This window comes from Dipodomys ordii, unplaced genomic scaffold (genome assembly GCF_000151885.1).
Source record: "Dipodomys ordii isolate 6190 unplaced genomic scaffold, Dord_2.0 Scaffold51, whole genome shotgun sequence".
NCBI classification, from domain to species: domain Eukaryota; kingdom Metazoa; phylum Chordata; class Mammalia; order Rodentia; family Heteromyidae; genus Dipodomys; species Dipodomys ordii.
This window is the reverse complement of record NW_012267267.1, coordinates 605,146-623,919: the sequence shown is the minus strand read 5'-3', so window position 1 is coordinate 623,919 and position 18,774 is coordinate 605,146. Positions and strand designations below refer to the sequence as shown.

Below are 18,774 nucleotides of genomic sequence, written 5' to 3'. Positions count from 1 at the left end.
TCAATGTCCACTCTAGTTGAAGCCCTTGTCCAATCCAATCATGTAACTGGTCCCTTTAGGTAGAGCTCAGCATTCTAAGATTTCTCGGTGCTCGGCTACCCTACGTGCTCCTCTCCAGAACAGCAGGAAGTTTGAATGGGGAAGCGTTAAGAATGTGGTTGGCCCTATCCTTCCAGGACTTGGGCTCCTCTATTGTCCCAGCCTGACCCCACAAGCCCCGGAAAGGGAAAATGGAAGGAAATACGTTCAGTACTCAATTTGTCTTCCTTGTCTCTTTTCACTCTCCCTCAGTGGCCTGCATCATTTATTTCTTTACAACAGAGCAACAACTTTATGGCTTAGATTGGTATACAGAAGGGGACCGCCTGCACTCAATATAAAGACTCTGAACTGGGCACTGACGGCTCATGTCTATAATCCCAGCTACTTGGAAACTGTTAACGCCTGCCAGGGTAGAAACATTTGAAAGACCCCCTTGGTCAACTCGTAACTGAGTGTAAGGGTGCACATCTGTCATCCTAGCTACAGCGAAAAGCTTAAAATAAAGCCAGGTGCCAGTGGCTCACATCTGTAATCCCAGCTACTAGGGAAGCTGAGAGCTGAGTATTGTGGTTTGAAGATAGCCTGGGCAGAAATGCATGAGAATTTTATCTCCAATAAACTACTCAGAAAAAGCCAGAAGTAGCAATGTGGTCCCAGTGGTAGACCAGTAGCCTTGAGCACAAAGAGGCTCAAGGGTGGAGGCATGGCTCAGCAGTATAGCACCTGCCTAGCAAACATAGGGCCCCGAGTTCAAACCCTAGAACAACAACAAAATTAAAAGTAAGAAAGCTGGGAGCCTGTGGCTTAGGCATGTAATCCTAACTACTCAATAGGCTGAGATCTGAGGATTGTGGTTCAAAGCCCGCCTGGGCAGGAAAGTCCCTGTGAGACTTATCTCCCATTAACCACTCAAAAACCAAAAGTGGGGCTGTGACTCAAAGTGGTAGAGTGCTGGCCTTGAGCAAAAGAGCTCAAGGATAGCTCCCAGGCCCTGAGTTCAAGTCCCACCACTGGCATACATAAATAAATAAACAAATACTGAGCTTCAGGCTTTGTTGCTGAATCTTGAAGGAGTTTAGCAATAGCTCTGGAGTTTATTTGCTAAAGAGAAAAGGTACCTACTCTCCCCAGTTACCAAAAAAACCCACCTTACACCCCATCAACCTAGGTGAGCAACTTCAGTGAAAGATGACCTATGGTGAAAGTGATGTGGACAAGTTTCCTATTAGTGATGGCATTTTGAGACATGTGTGCCGACCATTGATTCATGGACCTGCTGATATGCAGATGCCCCTTGCAATTTGGGCCTTGCTTACCCTCCATTTTTCACCTCCTCACTGGCTCAATCATTGCTGCTTACTTATTTGCTCATTCATGTGAGTAGTTTACCAACCTTAGCTCTACAACAGCACAGGCTGAGGATGGTCCTCTGCCTTGAGGGACTTCTGCGTTTGCACCAGGTGATGCATAGGGTGATGTACCCCAGTTTCATTGGCAGAACTGGCGAAATGGCCTTGGCTGGGCGTCCTGTCCGCTCTGTTTTTCTGTGAGGCAGTTTAGGCACTAAATGGACTGAGATGAAGTCAACTGAAAAGTGTTAACTCTTGCAGGCAATAAGAAAGGTAGAGTAATTTATCTTCTTACAGTCTCATTCTTCATGATGTTTTCCTTGGCTTCATGGGAGCTAATCAAGGGCCCTGAAATCATGTGAGAAAGGCAGATTTGGCGATCAATACACTGGGACTCTGCTGCCTCCAAGCTGTGTGGCCTTGGGCAAGTGAATTAACTGCTCTGTTTGTGAGGTGGGCTCATCAAAACTACAACAGCAGCAGCAATAACAGCATAGATTGATTTGTTATAACTGAGCTTGTGCTGGGGAAAGGTTGCTCTAAACTCTGAAAAGTAACACTAAAAATTTTTAAATTTAATAATGCAGTCCTGGGACTGGGGAGCTCTGGAGACCTTGGGGGTGAAAGGGGCCAACAGAAAGGAGGAGCAGAGAGTAGTCTATCCTAGTCTCTTCTCTACTTGGCCACAGGAATAAAGATGAGGTCCCTAATTAATTTTCTCAGAGCTCTGGAGGGACTGGAAGGACTCAGAGGAGGAGAAGGCCCAGACCTGGACACAGGCTCCAGCTTCTAGGCCGTTTGGCATAAAGACAGCTCCGGATTAAGAAGGGAGACTTGTACAAAAAGGCTGTGGCCTCCAGCAAAGAATTGCTGGTGTTTTATTTATCTGTGCTCATGACTTTCAAACACCTAGAAACATCTCTTCAGTGGCCCAGTGTTGCTCCTACCAATGAACTGGGAACAGGTGGGCCAGTGGCCTCTCCTCCACAGACTCCAGGGAGGGTGGAGGCCTGCCCACCCTCCCTGACTGGAGAAGGGGACAGATGGAGTGCTAATGGGGCCCAAAGGAGCCACCCGAGGGAGAGACCCTAGGCAGCCTGCCCAGTGGCCTTGGAGCTCCCTGAGGGCTGAGAAAGGTTTAACACACCCCTCCCCCACTCTGCAGGGCACCCCTGCCCAGGTTCAGGGCTGGGTTGGGTTGCAACAACACCCAGCTGGGCCATGATGTTGAGAGGCTGCCGTGGACTGTGGGATTTGGGGTAGCAGCGGGCAGGAGGCTGGTTTCAGGCAAGGGTTGGTGGAGATGGGAGGGGTGACCCTGAAGGATGTCTTCTCTTGGGGAGGTGGAAAGGGAGACACAGGGAAAGCTGGGGGTGGGGGTGGGAGGTGGTTGAACCCAGAGCTGAGAGAGACATCAAGAGCGTAGTGTCAACGTTCAGGGCCTTGATAATGGGCACATGCAGAGCCCTTCGTGGCAGTAGCCCCTGGGACGCAGAGGCACTGGGCAGAAGTCCTTGGCTAAACGGGGCTTCAGAACTGGAGTCTCACCTGGGGAACCCTGGATTGGCAGGTGGGGATGTAACCTGAGGCCGGATTGGTCCTGGGCTAGCCTACTCCCCGGGGCGGTCCCCTGCGTGTATCTCATGTCGGTGTATGGCCTCAAGGCTCCTTCCGCCCATTCCTCTTTGGCCTGAGCTGCCAGAGAGCCTTTTCAAAGGAGGGGGCAGTGGGAGATGATGATGGACAGACGTAACATTTACAGAGTCCTTACTGTGTGCAGTACCGTTCCCAGCTCTTCTGATGCATCCACCCACCCCTGTGCAGCAGCAGAGATCCGGGTAAACACACGTGGGAACACAGATGCACATCTGTACACACACGCACACAGCTGTACAGACACACACATGCACACGTATTCAGACATGGCGGAAAGACACATGCAGGGAGGCATCCAGACAAAGTCACGTAGAAAAGACGTGTAGACACATCTGTTTGTGGCACAAACTGTACAGGCCTGAACACACATACTTTGGTAGAGAAGGAAAAAGAGGCACAGAGAGGCAAAGTGATTTGCCCAAGGGTTGCACAGTAGCCAGAAAGGGATAGATCTGGTTATCCCTGAGATAAGCTCTGAAAATTTTCCCTAAATACCAAAAAGGCTGCTGAAGAGCGCTCCATGTGGGCTGAGTTGAGTCAATGCCACCCAACCCCAGCTGGCCTCAGGCAGCTCATGTCAATGGCCATCCATCCAAGGGCTGTGAGGAGCTCAAGCCCACGGGCAGATTCAAGTGTAATGAGCCAGAAGCTGAGCTGCCCAGCAGCTGCTCTCTGGCCGGGAGCCCTTGCCCTGCAGTGCTGAGCCTCCCTTCCTTCCTCCTCAGGGTCTCTACCCACAGCTGCCGGCGAGGTTACCTTACCAGCAAGCCATGCATCCCCAGCTGGGGTGCTACTCCAGACAGGTGAGTAGGTGACACATCTCCCCTTCCTCTGTCCCAGATCCACGCAGACCTTTGGGTCACAAGGCCATCTGCTCCCTTGTCTCTGGGCCGCTGGCCACCCGCTGTACTTTCTGACCCATCACAGTTGGCCCCAGTGCTTCCCTCCCTCCCTTCTTCTCAGAAACACAAACTAACGTCCCCACTTAACCCATGGCAACAGCTGGCACCTAATGGAGCCCACATAGTGGGCCAGACCTTCCATTAAGTGCTTGCCTTGCCATGCCTACCTACCCCTATGAGGGGGAGTTCATAGATGAGGAAACTGAGACTCAGATCAACTTGCTTGAAGTCAGGAGGCTCATGGACAAGTTAGGGTTTGCTGTGGCCTCAGTACTGAAGGGACCTTCAGGTGGGTTGGCAGGTTCAGGTCTGTTCCTCGTGTGCCTCCCTTTGGGTCTGGGCTGAAGATGCAGGAGCTTTAGGCCATTATGCAGGTGTGTGTGTGGGGGGGGGGTGTTGTGCATGGGTGCATGCATGTATATTGGAGAAGTCATGTAAGAACACAGCAATAAAAAAAGAACTTAGAGGCCATTACTCTTTACTGGTTTTGATAGATCCTTCCGGTGGTGTCTGTTTGCGTAAACTTACCTGTGTAAACTCAGATAAGGCACAGTGTTGTGCTGTTCACTGAGAGGAGAGCATGATCTGGAGAACAGTTGACAAAGCTCTGTTTGAGGGCTTTTATCACCTCCATAGAATTGTGGCAACATTTCTAACACAGTTTGTTTGAGCTCTAAGATTGGCTTCTTCTGATCCAGGTTCAGCTAGGGCCAGACATGTCTTCCCACCAAGGAGACCCAGGGTAACATCATCATCATCATCATTATTATTATTATATTTATTATTAATTTGTGTGTGTGTGTGTGTGCTTGAAATCAGGGCCCAGGGCTTGAAATCAGGGTCTGGGCACTGTCCCTGACCTTCTTTCAAGGCTAATGCTCTACCACTTAAGACACAGCTCCACTTTTGGCTTTTTGATATTTAATTAGAGATAAGAGTCTCATAGACTTTGCTGAGTAGGCTGGATTTGAACCTTGATCCTCAGATCTCAGTCTCCTGCCACTCTGCCTAGTGAGACCATGGATATTTCTTGCCACAGGCCACACAGGGTCCATCTTGGGAGGTGCCTGCCCATTCATGTTCCTTCCACAGGCTCCAGGCAGGCCCATCCTCTGGGGCTTTTGATGCCTGTGTCCAGTATGGCCAGTCCCTGCATCCTCTCTGTGTAGATAAATGCAAGCACTTGGAGAGGGCCTAGATTCCAGAGAGGGCACTGGCTGGAATACTTCTTAGTGAGTTTGCTCTAGGCGGTTCCAGAAAACCCCCACAATCCTGTCTTTCCACTCTATTGTCCAGTATTCTAGCCACTAGCCACATGTGGCTATTTAGATTTAAATAAATTACAATAAAGTGAAATTTGTAATTCAGCTGCACACCCAGGCATATTTCAAGTATTCAATAGTCAAATGTACAATGTATTAAGTAGCTCAGATACAGAACACTTTGGCCATTGCAGGAATTTCCACTGGGCAGAGCTGTCTTGGACTTAGACTCTGTTAAGACATGGAGATCAAAGCCAGAGTTGTATAAACATGTATGGGGAGGGGAAGGAAGAGGATAATAAAGTCCTTAAAAATGATCAAGGAGCTTTAAGGTTAGTTGTTGACTGAAAGATGGGGAGTCAGGGAAGGGAAGGGAAGTGTTATGTGTCCCAATCTTTGTATCAATGGACTCAATACACACACACACACACACACACACACTGCTTGATAGTGTCTGCCCATTTTACAGACAGGGAAATTGAGGTGCAGGTCAATTATCTTACCTTGTCAGGCTTACCACTACTACCCACGTTGATTCTTGGGCTTTTTCAATCCAAACTTATCTTCTTGGGTGGCTAGGGGCACAGAGGCACAGAAGTGGTAGAGGGGGCTGGGGTCAAGGCCTGGGAACAATGACCTCCCTCCACTCTCCTCTCTTGATTTTCAGATGACGCCATACAACCCACAACAGATGGGCCAGCAGATTTTCCGCTCTTCTTACACCCCCCTGCTGAGCTATATCCCCTTTGTGCAGCCCAACTATCCCTATCCTCAGAGGACACCGCAGAAGCTGTCCACCAATCCCCGAGACCCTTCCCCTTTGGCAGGAGATGGACCACAGTACCTCTTCCCCCAGGGATATGGGTAAGTCCTCATCCCACCCTGGAAGGACTGATTCATAGTCAGGGCAGGGAGGTGTTGGGAGAGAGGTGCCTTGCAGAGACTCTCTTGGTATGTGTGTCTCATGGCTGTGGTGGAGTGGGAGGTCTTTTGCTTGTGGAGGCCATGCGGCTCCCGGTGTAGAGGTCTGCGGACTAGGAGGCCCCACTTGAAAGTCTGTTGAGGCTGCAGTGCTGTAGTCTGATTGCAGACCATCAAGTGCTCAATCAGAAGTAAGGGATAACACACTCTATGGGCAGAGGCAGACACATTAGGAACTTGCTTGCTTTACCCCAAGACATGGGCAGGTAATCGTCTGGCTCCCATGGCCACTGGCTACCTCCTGAGTTTTGACGAGGCTTAATCTTCCAAATATCCCATTGACTTCCCAACGGGCTGTGCCCAATGGCATTCTGGTGTTTATTACAGCACGTTTTCCCACCAAAGCTCTGTCCCCAACAGTAGAGAGAGAGAGAGACAGACAGACAGACAGACAGAGACAGAGAGAAAGACAGACAGAGACAGAGACACAGAGACAGAGACACAGAGACAGAGAGAGACAGAGAATCCATTTCCTGGGACACTCTGAGGACTTAGCAGGGGAAAAAAAAGCCAACACAAACTCAATAATTAAGCTGAAAATTCTGCTCAAATTTTGTCTGCTATCCAGTACCCAATTTGTGTTTATTTTAATACAATAAGTAGCCACTCACTGCCACCCAGCAAACCCTCAACTAATTTTGATAATGCCATATGAGCTCCAAGGATCCCAGGCTGCCAGGCCCAATGTGCGCTCCAGGTTGGAAACTCTAGGATTAGAAGCACGTTTCCCCACCCCCAACCTGACATTGCTTCCTGGCCTGCCCACCTGCATGCAGACTCCTCACCTGGTGTGGAGGTGAGCAGGGCCTGGGGTCTGGGAGGCCCCTTTTGGAGATCCACCCAGGCTCTTCCAGGTGATATCCACCCTATGTCCCCAGACTCAACCAGACTGTTCCTGAACACCTACTTAAAAGGGGCAAATGCAAGGAAGAGGTTTCTGTAGTCAGATGGGTTTGGGAGAAACTGTGAGAAACAAAAGATAAACAGATTTCTTAACTGTTGGATTTCTCAGATCATTTAATTTCCTAGGGTGCATGGGGAATGTTCAGTAAGGTGGTCGATAGTGTTTTTTGAACATAATATCCGCAGATCCTTTTATGCTCCCTCCCTCCTATTTCTTCTTCCCTCCCTTCCCTCTCTCCTTATCTGTCTACATTTTGTAGATCACAGGGTGGTGTGACGCACCCAGCATCCTGGAAAATGCTTTGTTAATTTGAATTCGGCCCCCAGGGGACGTTGGGATGAAAAGGACATCCTGCCTACCTCCACTCTCTCCCTTCAGAGACCGTGAACACATGAGACATGAACACAACACTATTAGTGTCCAGGCAAAGTAGAGGGCCATCGAAGTCGAGGGCCCAAGGCCAGAGGCAGAGCCTTGCAGAGCCTGTGTGTATATGTGTGTGCCTGCACATCTGTATGTACACATGTGTACACAGATGTGCACATACATGCATATGTGTGCATCTGTGTGCACATGCACACGTGTGTGTGCTCATACGGTAAACAGGAAGGAAGGAGGAATCTGGGAGGAAGGCCCCCCCTGCCCCAGGTGGAAGGATGCAGGGCAGCTAGAGACCAGGGAATACAAGCAGCTGGTTGAAGTATTAGATTTGTCCCTCAGAAAGGAGGCATATAGGATTGGAAAGGGAAGGGTGGGGTTGGATTATGCAAAGCTTCTGGCTGGTAGGCTTGGGGACCCAATGATTTGTGCACATCGGAGTGAAGTGCTGGGCAGAGGAGAGAGAAACAGGAGAGAGTTTGGAGGCGAGCCTGGGAAGGGGCGGGGAGGGGAGAAGGAGGTCTGTACAGGGGCGGCGTATCACCTTCCTGGAAGTGTCACTGCATGAGGCTGCAGTGAGTCCCCGAGGAGCCACTGGCAGGCCAGCAATGCTCCTATCCAACACTGCCATGCAAGCAGGGAGGGCACCTCTGTCCTCAGGAGGGAGAGCAGACCTGGGCTCTCACAGTCAGATGCTGAGAAGCACTGGTAGGGAGCTGTAAGGGTGGAGGCTGGAGGCCTGGTCTCCCAGAGGAAAGTGGGAGTGGCCTGAAGCATGGAGGAAGGAGCCTGAGGGGAACCAGAGAGGATAGTGAGGAGTCAGCAGAGGCCATCAGCTGGGGCTCCCACAGAGCCACGGCGACCGTTACCAGTTGAGGATCAAGTTCATGCAGTGGTCTGTTTCTTGTGCTTCTTCTTTCCCCTGCCTTGCCCCGTCCATTCCTGCTCTCTCCTTTAGCTTTTATTTTGCTCAAGGCTAGCACTCTACCACTTGATCCATAGCTCCATTTCCAGCCTTTTGATGGATAATTGGAGATAGTGGAGATTCTCACGGACTATCTGGCTGGTTTGGATCCACAATCTCAGATCTAATTCTGTGGGGTGGCTAGGCATGAGCCACTAGCGCCTACCACTCTCATCCCCTCAAAGTGTTTATTTTGTTCATGTATAGAAGAATGCCTTGCATGCAAATCTTTTCTATAATATGCATCTTCCCGACTGAAAAGAAGTTGAGAATCCGTGGATTAGACTAAATTTAGTCGTTTGTCCTGTTGTGATATATACTGAGCTCTGCTCCCTTCAAAGTTTCCTAGCAGATGGTTGAAGGAATTCCAACATGGTCAAGGAGATGGTTGGGGAGGGGAGGTCTCTGTTTTGAAGTATGCCAAGAGAAAAAGCAAGGAGTTTTTGGAAGCAGCTCTTGGAAGCTGAGGTTCACATTTAGATGGCTTATCCTTTCCTGAGGGTCTAGCAAAGCCCCGGGCACAAGATTACTTCTCAGACACTTTGAAATGAAGGAGCTGACGTGGGCAGCTGCTGATAAGTGAGGATGTTGCTCTGGGATTGTCTGGACTTTCAAAATCAAATGCGAGGACCTGCCCCTGTATTCTCCAATGTCGGGGACCTTTTTGGAAGCACACTTGGTTAAGCCACACAGGTAGGGTAAGTCACAGGCATACAGGTAAGGTGCTCCAATCCAGGAACCTTCCTGTTTTTGTGATCCTGGCATAGAGCTTGCCTGAGTTCTGTAGAAATAATCCTTACTTGTTCCGGGTGGGGTATGGTGTGGGGGATGGGGGTCTTCCTGATCCCAGTTAATGAGAGAAGCAGCTCTTTATTGTTCTCTAATTGTGTCATTTTTAATATTGTTTTCCCAGAGCTAAAGCTTCCAGCCTCCAAGCTTGTCATGGTCTTCATAGTCTCTGACAGCCACAAAATTAATATATTACTCTCTTCGAGTCTCTCCAGTATCTGCAATTTCATCACAGCATCTATATTCTTTCTCTTCCAGGTTTGGCTCGACATCCGGCGGGCCCCTGATGAACAGCCCCTATTTTTCCTCCAGCGGGAATGGCATCAATTTTTAGATTTCCTTCTCTTTTCCCTCCCCACCCTTAAAGCCTTTGGAGCAGGGCAAAGGGCATTGGAATTCTGGATTCTGCAACAGCTTGGTATGAAGTTTGGAAAGCCAAGATTCCAACCAAAGTCCAAGACAGAAAACAGCAAGACCAGAATCATCTATTGACCAACACTCACGCACAACCCCCTCACACATAGCACAAACCAAAAGCACACCTTCTTATTCATACTTTTGGACCACATGTGCACCTGTATTTAGCTAGCATGAGTGATTTTTATTTTTGTTGTTGTTGGTAAAATAGAAATAAGACACTTAATTTTAGAAAGTTTGTATTTTATGATAAAACTATGAGCTGCTTGAAATAGTGCATGTGCCTATTTATTTTGGATATCATCTATCTGTCTATCTCATTGGTCAGTTGTGGGGTTTGAATTCAGGGCCTAGGTGCTGTCCCTGAGCTCTTTCATTCAGGGTTAGCACTCTACCACTTCGAACCATAGCACCACTTCCTGTTTTGTTGGTGGTTAATTGGAGATGAGTCTCCTGGGGACTTTCCTGACCAGGCTTGCTTTGAACCATAAGCCTCAGATCTCAGCCTCCTGAGTAGCAAGGATTACAGGTGTGAGCCATCAGCGTCTGGCTCAATCTGTATAATCTTTACCAAAGATTTTCCCCAGGAGTCTGAGAGTGTAGTCTGGAGCCTTCAGAGGGCCACTATGATTCCTGGAGGGTAACACCAGGTTTCCTAAGTGTGAAGGCTTCTCGCATTTGCCTAGGATGGCCTCTTCCTCTCCCCAAATCCCACCCAGGAATGTGCACCCCACCATGCTCTTCCCAAGTGGAAGTGTTACAGAAAGAGTCTCTTGAACCACAAACTGGGAAAATTCTGATCTAGAACACAATTTCAAAATCAATCTTGATGGGGACAGTCTCTATCCAGTATTGTATGTCAATGTCCACCCAAGAGATTAGTCTCAGCACCTAACAATGCTCCGTTAGGTCTGTCTTGTCCAGTGCAGATCCAATTGAGAGCATCTTGGTCACATTAATGGAGACCACATCTGGGAAGACTATAGGAATCTGAGAATAGCATGTGCTGTCTTTAAAAAGTTCTTTAAAAACTTTTAAAAAATGAGTTTTACATTTGATACTTTATACTTTGCTCACGTTCACCACTCTTTTCCTCCTACCCCCGCTTCTGCCGGGCCCCTCCCCATAGGATCACTATTAAGTTCATGCCATTAAAAAAAATCTAGATTCTACCTATGAGACAAAATACGAGAAACTTGTTTTTCTGAGTCTGGGTTATTTTGCTAAACACAATGATCTTTAGTTGTATACAGTCTCCTGGAGATGACATAATTTCATTCTTCTTTATGACAGAATAATACTTCATTTGACAGCACATGCTTTTTAACTCTCTTAGTCTATTCTTAAGGCAGGAATTGCTGATCATCTGACAGTCTATTTCTCTGAGCCTTGATAGAGCCACAGAGTTGTCCTCCCTGGGCTGCTTTATGTAGCCATTGCTGACCAGATCTGTTCTTGGAGATGAATCTCAAATGCTACCTTTTAACATATTCTAATAAAATTGGTCATAGATTTTAAAATCTAAAAATGTGTTCTTGGCCTAAAATGATGAACTATGCCCTTCCAGAATGGAGCAACATTGTCAGTTCTAACTTTCTATCTTAACAACATTGTGGTTACCTTGAAGCTGACCCCTGTAGAGAGAAACAGTCCTGAGAAACTTGAGTAGCCCTTGTCCTAGGGGACACTGGGCTTAAGCCCAGAGCCCACAAGAGCATTTGCCTTTCCCTCAAGGTATGACATTGCTCTCTCAATTGTTCTTCCTGGATCTCTGAAAACCAGTATTTATTCCAAGTTCCCTGAGGACTAATGTCATTTCCCTTTCTCCGTGGTCTCTTTGGGGTTCCCTGTGTGTCATTCATTCAGCCTGTACTTCTAGTATTCCTTGTTTTTCCTTGATAGTCTTTATTAGAAGTCTACCCCTAACAGCATCTTCAATTTTTAATTCTCAGTATTGACCCACACTTGACTGTAGATTGCTGCTCTCCTCTGATGTCAGTGTGTGTGAGGCCAAGTAAAAGCAAGAATGGACGTACCCTTGGCTACATATGGTTTCTTTCTTTCTCATCTTGACCTTGGCAGAGAACCTGACCTCTTAGAATCTGATTTTTATTAAGGCTAGTTGTGAGAGTTGTGAGGATTAAAAGATAAGGTAACACTTAATATAGGCTTAGTGTCTACTTAATGTAGACTTGAGGTTTTAAGATCATGAAATAAAGATGTTTCTATTCTTCCTCTCTTGAAACTTACTACAAATAAGGAGAATGAGAAACCCTATACAGATTCCATCCTGAAGGAAACTAGGAGGTGTCAGCCATCCAATTCTACAAACTAGGCAGAAATTCAAAGTAAAATGGAACAGATCAGGTTGAAAGAGCCAGTATAGATATTCACATACACTGAGACCAAAGGAAGATACTCTTAGGAACACAAAGGTGTAATGCTTACATGTATCTGATCATATATTTATCAAAATGGGGAGGAAAAAAGCTTGATTGTTTCCTTTAAAAAAAAAGCAGCCCTGTTTCTCTGCAGAGCCTTAAAGATTTCAAGAAATAGGAGGTTCCAAGTGCTGGATAAGAGAGACAAGCAAGGGCTGATGTAATAGGTAGCTCCTATCATGGGCACATAAAGTCAGGACCTATGGTCAATTCTACAGGAAACAGGAAGTATTATAAAGAGCTTCCAACCAATATTTAGAGGCTGCTGATAATAGAATGAGCAGTTTTCAATAAGAAAGAAAATGAAGAGATAAAGACCAAGCGGCATTCTAAGATAGGAGAAGATGTGACATTTAAAAAGTAAAGACCAGCTGGGCACTGATAGCTCACACTTATAATCCTAGCTACTCAGGAGGCTGAGATCTAAGGAGCATGGGTTGAAGCCAGCCCCAGAAGAAAAGTCCATGAGACTCTTATCCCCAACTAACCACTCAAAAACTAGAAGTAGAGCTGTGGCTCAAGTGGTAGAGCACTAGCCTGAGCACAAAGAGGCTCAGGGACAGTGCCCAGGCCTTAAGTTCAAGCCCTATAACTGATACACACAAAAAATAGACTGTGTTCCATATGTTTATTTTAAAAAATAAGAACAAATGAGTTTGGGAAACTAAATCCAGTCAGTTATGACTGATATTTTTTAAGTGGATGAGTTGGAAGCTAACATCAGTGAGATCTTATGAAAGGACATAGAACATATAAAAGGACATCAAGCATATTAGAGGAGATAAAAGAATAAAAAATTAATAATTATATAGGACTCCAGTCATTCACAAACTGAAGCCAAAAGAAGATACTCATAAGCTATATTTAGATGATCATATAAAATAATATTCTATGAAATGAACTCCAAGGAAAGGAAACAAGACAGTTGCCATTGTTGCTGTTTTTGTTTTCCTTTTGTTTGTTAGTTGTACTTGAGAGGGTAAGGGAGGACATGTAAAAGGTTGAACAAGGATGAACAAATACAAAGTGGTACTCTCTAGACACTATGAGGAACATGAACTGTATATCTTGTGGGTGATGATGGGAGGGAAAACCAGGGGAGAGCAATGGAGGGGGAGACATGGTTCAAAAAGAATAGTACTCATTATTCATTATCTGATTCATGTAACTGTAACCCCTCTGTATATCAACTCTACAATAACAATACAAAAAACTGAAGATATATCCAGGAAACCCAATATCTAGCTTACAAGAGCATCTGGTTTCAGCGTGAAAATAGAGAGGGATACAGATGACACAAAGACGGTTTCCCAGCTTGAATGGTCCAAACCAATGCTCAAAACAGTGGATGATGATGACCTATCTCAAAGCATAGCCCTATGAAATTTCAGCCTATCAGGGAGAAAGACAAGTGTCAGTTTCAGAAAAGAGTTTAAAGCATGCAAATGTCCAGGAGTCCAATCAATACCAGATTTGTCCAAATAATATCGGAACCTCAAAGATCCTGAGACAAAAGTGTTGGAATTTGAATTGGGAATGATTTTCTATCTACCCCAAACTCCAATTGATGAAGGTAGAATAAAGACGGTTTCAGTTATGCACAGTCCTTAACACATTTATCTTAAATATTCTATTTTGTCAGGAAGCAAAGGGAAGGTGTCTGTGACCCATTAAGACAAAAGTCTACCCAGGACATAAGAATCCAGTGCAGGAGTGAGGTTAGGAAAGTCCCCGAGTTGAGGAAGAAGGAAGGTCTTATCTCAAAGTCAGAGCACATCCTCCACAGAGAAGCTCTGCCACCAGTTCTGCTTAGAGTAGTGACTTCTAGAAAGATGTCTGGGGAGGGGATGTGTGTCTGGATGGTGCTGGAGGAAAGGAAAATGGTAAAAAATAATCAGAGTTGACTCTGCATAATTGCTTCATGGTGTTTGGTGATAGAGTAGGCAGACTCAGCTATAAATTCAAATAAAAATTATCATGATTAACTTGGCAGTGAACAATATTAAGTAGGCATAATAGTAAAAGATCCAAATATGGATTTAAGCAGAAATGGTGATATTAACTCTAGTGGGGAGGAAGATGGGGGTGGAAGGAGAGTATGAATAGAACTGAGGTAGTATCTAAAACAGATGGTCCCAGAGACAGGGCAGCTCACATCATCAGAAGTCTGGATGTAGTACCAATGTAAAGAGTGTTGGGGGCTTCAGGGGGTCACCATGAGAGGCATGAGGAGTTGGTGGGGGGAGAGAGGCACCAGGATTGCTGTCTCACTGTTGAGACTTAAGTACTATTCAGCACTATTTAACTTACATGCACTATATACATGCATAGCTTTGATAATAGTAGGTGTTTAAAGAAAGAAATTGCATGTAAGTACATCATCTAGTAGGATGCTTGGCATATGGTCAAAAATGTTTGCTGAACTGAGCCCAAGCTTCAAGTGCCCAAGCCCTGTGCCAAGCCAAGGACAATGTGAGAAATCAGATTTCCAAAGAAGCTTTATGAATTTTGGAGTGTGATCTAGGTACCTTCCATTCATTTATGGGCAACGAATTGAGCTCTACAATGAATGGATGCTAATAAAAAATTGAGGGGGACAAAATAGAAGTTCTTTTTTTATTGTGAAAATACCGTACAGAGGGGTTACGATTACATGGGCAAAGTAATAAGTACGTTTCTTATCAAGCATTGTTGCCTCCTCCTCTGTTTCCTCTTCCCATCCCTTCCCATCTCCTACCTACTCCCCACCCCCCCTGGCCAAAGTTATAAAGTTTGTTTTTTTGACATCACTACTTGTATATCTCATTGTTGCAATGGGTCCACCTGTATCCCTATTTAAATGATTTAAGTGGAAATTTTACCTAAGGAAAGGGCCTGGTTTGGATTACGCAGCACCTCTCCAATACATGGCTCGCTCCATCTTTGTTCAGGAAATCACAGAAACAAGTGGGAATCATGGAAAGAGGCACTGAGTGTTTTTTCTGATTTAGGATGGCAAAGTCTGGGTGGGGTTGCCTATTGCAGCTCCTATCTGGGTTCCTTCCAATCAACCCATCCCACATCAGCAATTCCGCCCAGACCCACTGAAAACTTTTTCTTTGAGGTAAGCAGCGAGCCCCATGAGTTTGAAAGGACAGTCAGAAAGTCATAGTTGGTGTGGAGGATAATGAGATCCCCAAAGGGACACACGGAGAGCCAGGAGGATAGGTATTAGTGTCACCCAGACCCTAGCTCAGAGGCTCAGCAAAGTGGCACTTAACATTCCTCTTTCTTTGTGTGTGCTGGTACCGAGACTTGAACTTTAGGGTCTGGGTACTGTCCCTGAGATTTTTTCCTCTCAGGGTTAGTGTTCTACCCCTTCAGCTCAGCTTCTGATGTTTTGGTAATTAAATAGAATAAGCGTCTTACAGATTTTCCTGTCTGGCCTGACTTTGACCTGCAATCTACAGACCTAAGCTTCCTGAGTAGCTAGGGTTACAAATGTGAGCCATAGGTCTCATGCTTCTTTTTTTTGTTTTGGGCCATTGTGGGACTTGAACTCTGGGCCTGGGCACTGTTCCTGAGCTCTTCAGCTCAAGGCTGGTGCTGTACCACTTGAGCCACAGCACCACTTCTGGTTTGCTAGTGGTTAATTGGAGGTAAGAGTCTCACAGACTTTCCTGCCCAGGCTGGCTTTGAACCGTGATCCTCAGCTCTCAGCCTCCTGAGTAGGGCATCCAGCTTTTAACAATTCATTTTTTACTATCCTGGATTCTGCATCAAATCCCCCCACTATTGATTCTCAAGGTGTAAGCCCCTCATCTAGTGCCTGCAATCTCCTTTCTAGGGACAACTTTGTGTGCAAACTCTACGATAGCCTGGATGTGGTTTAAGCACCAAAGTTGAGGAACAGTGTGTTTTTGTGGGTTTTAGCAACTCTTCACAAAATGATAAGAGCTACTAAGCATCAAGTAACATGGAGCATCCATCGCCTTTATTATCTAACCCTGTAAGAGATGTATATTTAGATCAGATGCCCTAACCAGGTGCAGCATCTTATTTAACCTTATAGGGTGAATGGCTCAAGCTCAATATTCTCACTCATGTTTTCCATTTCTAGCAAACCCAGCCTCTAATGAGAGAGCTCTGTTGGAACATCAAATGGGTAAGGGTCCTTGAGTTTTTAGACAAGGAGGACTTCAAAGTCTTACTTCCAGTATTAAGCTACTGCTTTGGGAAGTAGAAGGCAGAGACTGGTCCTTGGGGAATTGGCAGTGGACCCTTCCACAGAGAAAGGATGGTTGCCTCTCAGCCTTTGAACTATTCCCTCAGAACTTTTGCTCCAAAGCTCGCCTTTGGGGGTGGTGGTGGGACATATCCAGTTCTGTGTTATTTGTTCCTTGGTATGATAGAGTTTGCTTGCTGGTATGAAATTATTATTCTATTATCTCTTTGATAATAGAATCCCACTTTCAGCTTGACACATGACCATCCAAAATATGTGACTGACTTCTAGCCAAATGGAATGCGGGCAGTGTGCTGTGTGTGATTTATACTGGTGTATAAACACTGTGAGGTTAGTGGAGTAATAGGATTAAAGAAGAGCCTTTAGAACCCCTTTGATCTAGGAAGTACTAGGCCAGCCTTGGACTGTCTGGACCTTGCTTGTATGAGAAAAACATGGATTTCTGCTAAAAAGCCATGGTTTTTGTAGCTTTCTTTTACACATAGCTGACCTTCTTCTCACTACTAGTTGTTCTATCAAGAATAGGAATATCTGGATCAAAGACCTCAAAGTCAAAGCAGACACCCTGAAATATTACAGGAATGAATAGGAGAAACTATAGGGCTCCTTGGCACAGAGTGAAATTTTCTTAATAAAGACCCAGAAACACAACAAATCAAAGAAAGTTTGGACAAATGGGATTGCATGAAACTGCAGAGGACATAGCTAGCAAGATCAATAGAAAGCACATGGATTGGGAGAGGATCTTCACTAGCCATACAACAGACAGGGTCTTGTATCTAAAATATACTTAGAATGCAAAAAATTAAATCCCCAAACAACAACTCTCAAAGAAATAACTGCCAGATAAATAAGTGGCCTAAAGAGAAACTTCTCTAAAGAGGAAATAAGAATGGCCAATGGACACATGAAGAAATGTTCAACTTCGCCAGGTGCTGATGGCTCACATATGTAATCCTAGCTACTCAGGAGGCTGAGATCTGAGGATCACAGTTCAAAGCCAGCCCAGGCAGAGAAGTCTGTGAGACTCTTATCTCAAATTAACCACTAGAAAACTGGAAGTGGTGCTGGGGCTCAAGTGGTAGAGTGCTGGTCTTGAGCTGAAGAGCACAGAGATAGCACCCAAGCTCAGAGTTCAAGCCCCACAACTGACAAAAAAAAGAAGCTCAATTTCTCTAGCCATAAAAGAAATGCAAATCAAGACAACATTGAGATTCCACCTCGCCCCAGTTAGAATGGCTATAAATCAAGAAATCTAATAACAACAGATGCTGGAGGGGATGTGGCCAAAAGGGAACCCTACTGCATTGTTGGTGGGAGTGTAAACTTGTTCAACCATTTGGAAAGCAGTATGGAGGTTCCTCAAAAGACTCCACATAGAGCTCCCCTATGACTCAGCAATCCCACTTTTGGGCATTTACCCAAACAATCACAAACAAGGCTATACTAAAGCTTACAAGCACAACTATGTTTATTGCAGCATTATTTACCATAGCTAAGGTATGGAACCAACCCAGATGCCTCTCAGTAGATGAATGGATCAAGAAAATGTGATATATATGTATACACACACACACATAGTGGAATTCTATGCCTCTATCAGAAAGAATGACAGCACCTCATTTGGTAGGAAATGGAGAGACTTGGAAAAAATTATATTAAGTGAAGTAAGCCAGGCCCAAAGAAACATAGGTCCTTTGGTTTCCCTTATTTGTAATAACTAGTATATGTCTGGGACAAGCAAAAAGGTCGAAAGCTATGTACCTATGACCATATAAGCTGATGTTATAAGTGAAATGAACTCCTAGATAGGAACACAACTGTTTTTTTCTTTCTTGCTATTGTTTTTAATGTATGTATAATGTACTATGTGATATTTTTGTTTCTTTTGTATGTTCTTCCCCCACAGCATAACCCTTATTTTTACTGTATTTGATTCCAGTTCCCTGCATCTTGTATATACATTTTTCTAATTTGGGGAGGGGAAGGGAAATAACAAAATACTGAAATAAGAATATAGATTGGCCCATTGTAACAATGAGATATACAAGACACTATGTTGAAAATGAACTTTACAACTTGAGGGGGGGGAATTGGGGAGATGGGGAGGGAAGGGATAGTAGGGGAAAACAAAGGAGGAGGTAACAATGTTCGATAGGAAATGTACTCATTACCTTACTCACGTAACTGTAATCCCTCTGTATAGTATTTTTACAATAAAAAACATAGAAAAAATATTAGGTAATATCTATCCATCTATCCTTACCTCCAACCATTCCTCCATCCACTCACCCACCCACTCATCCATCATTCCATCCATCCATATTTGCATTTATTCATTCAATTGTGTTGTATTCATTTATTGAACATCTCCCCTCCCTGCATCAGACATGAAGTACTGGATTGCATGGATGGACAATCATATTTTCTACCCTTACAGAACTAACTAGCTGAAAGAAGAAAG

At 45.3% G+C, this 18,774-nt stretch overlaps 1 protein-coding gene across 1 annotated transcript in view; it reads left to right on the top strand.

Annotated features, from left to right (window-relative positions):
• Nucleotides 1-9,561, top strand: part of LOC105988833 (chromosome unknown open reading frame, human C1orf94) — a 34,323-nt gene extending 24,762 nt beyond the window's left edge. The window contains exons 5-7 of the mRNA XM_013020570.1: nt 3,773-3,850; nt 5,879-6,075; nt 9,486-9,561. Of these exons, the coding sequence (XP_012876024.1) occupies nt 3,773-3,850; nt 5,879-6,075; nt 9,486-9,561 (351 nt within the window). The remainder of the gene's footprint in view (nt 1-3,772; nt 3,851-5,878; nt 6,076-9,485) is intronic.
• The last annotated feature ends 9,213 nt before the right edge of the window (nt 9,562-18,774 follow it).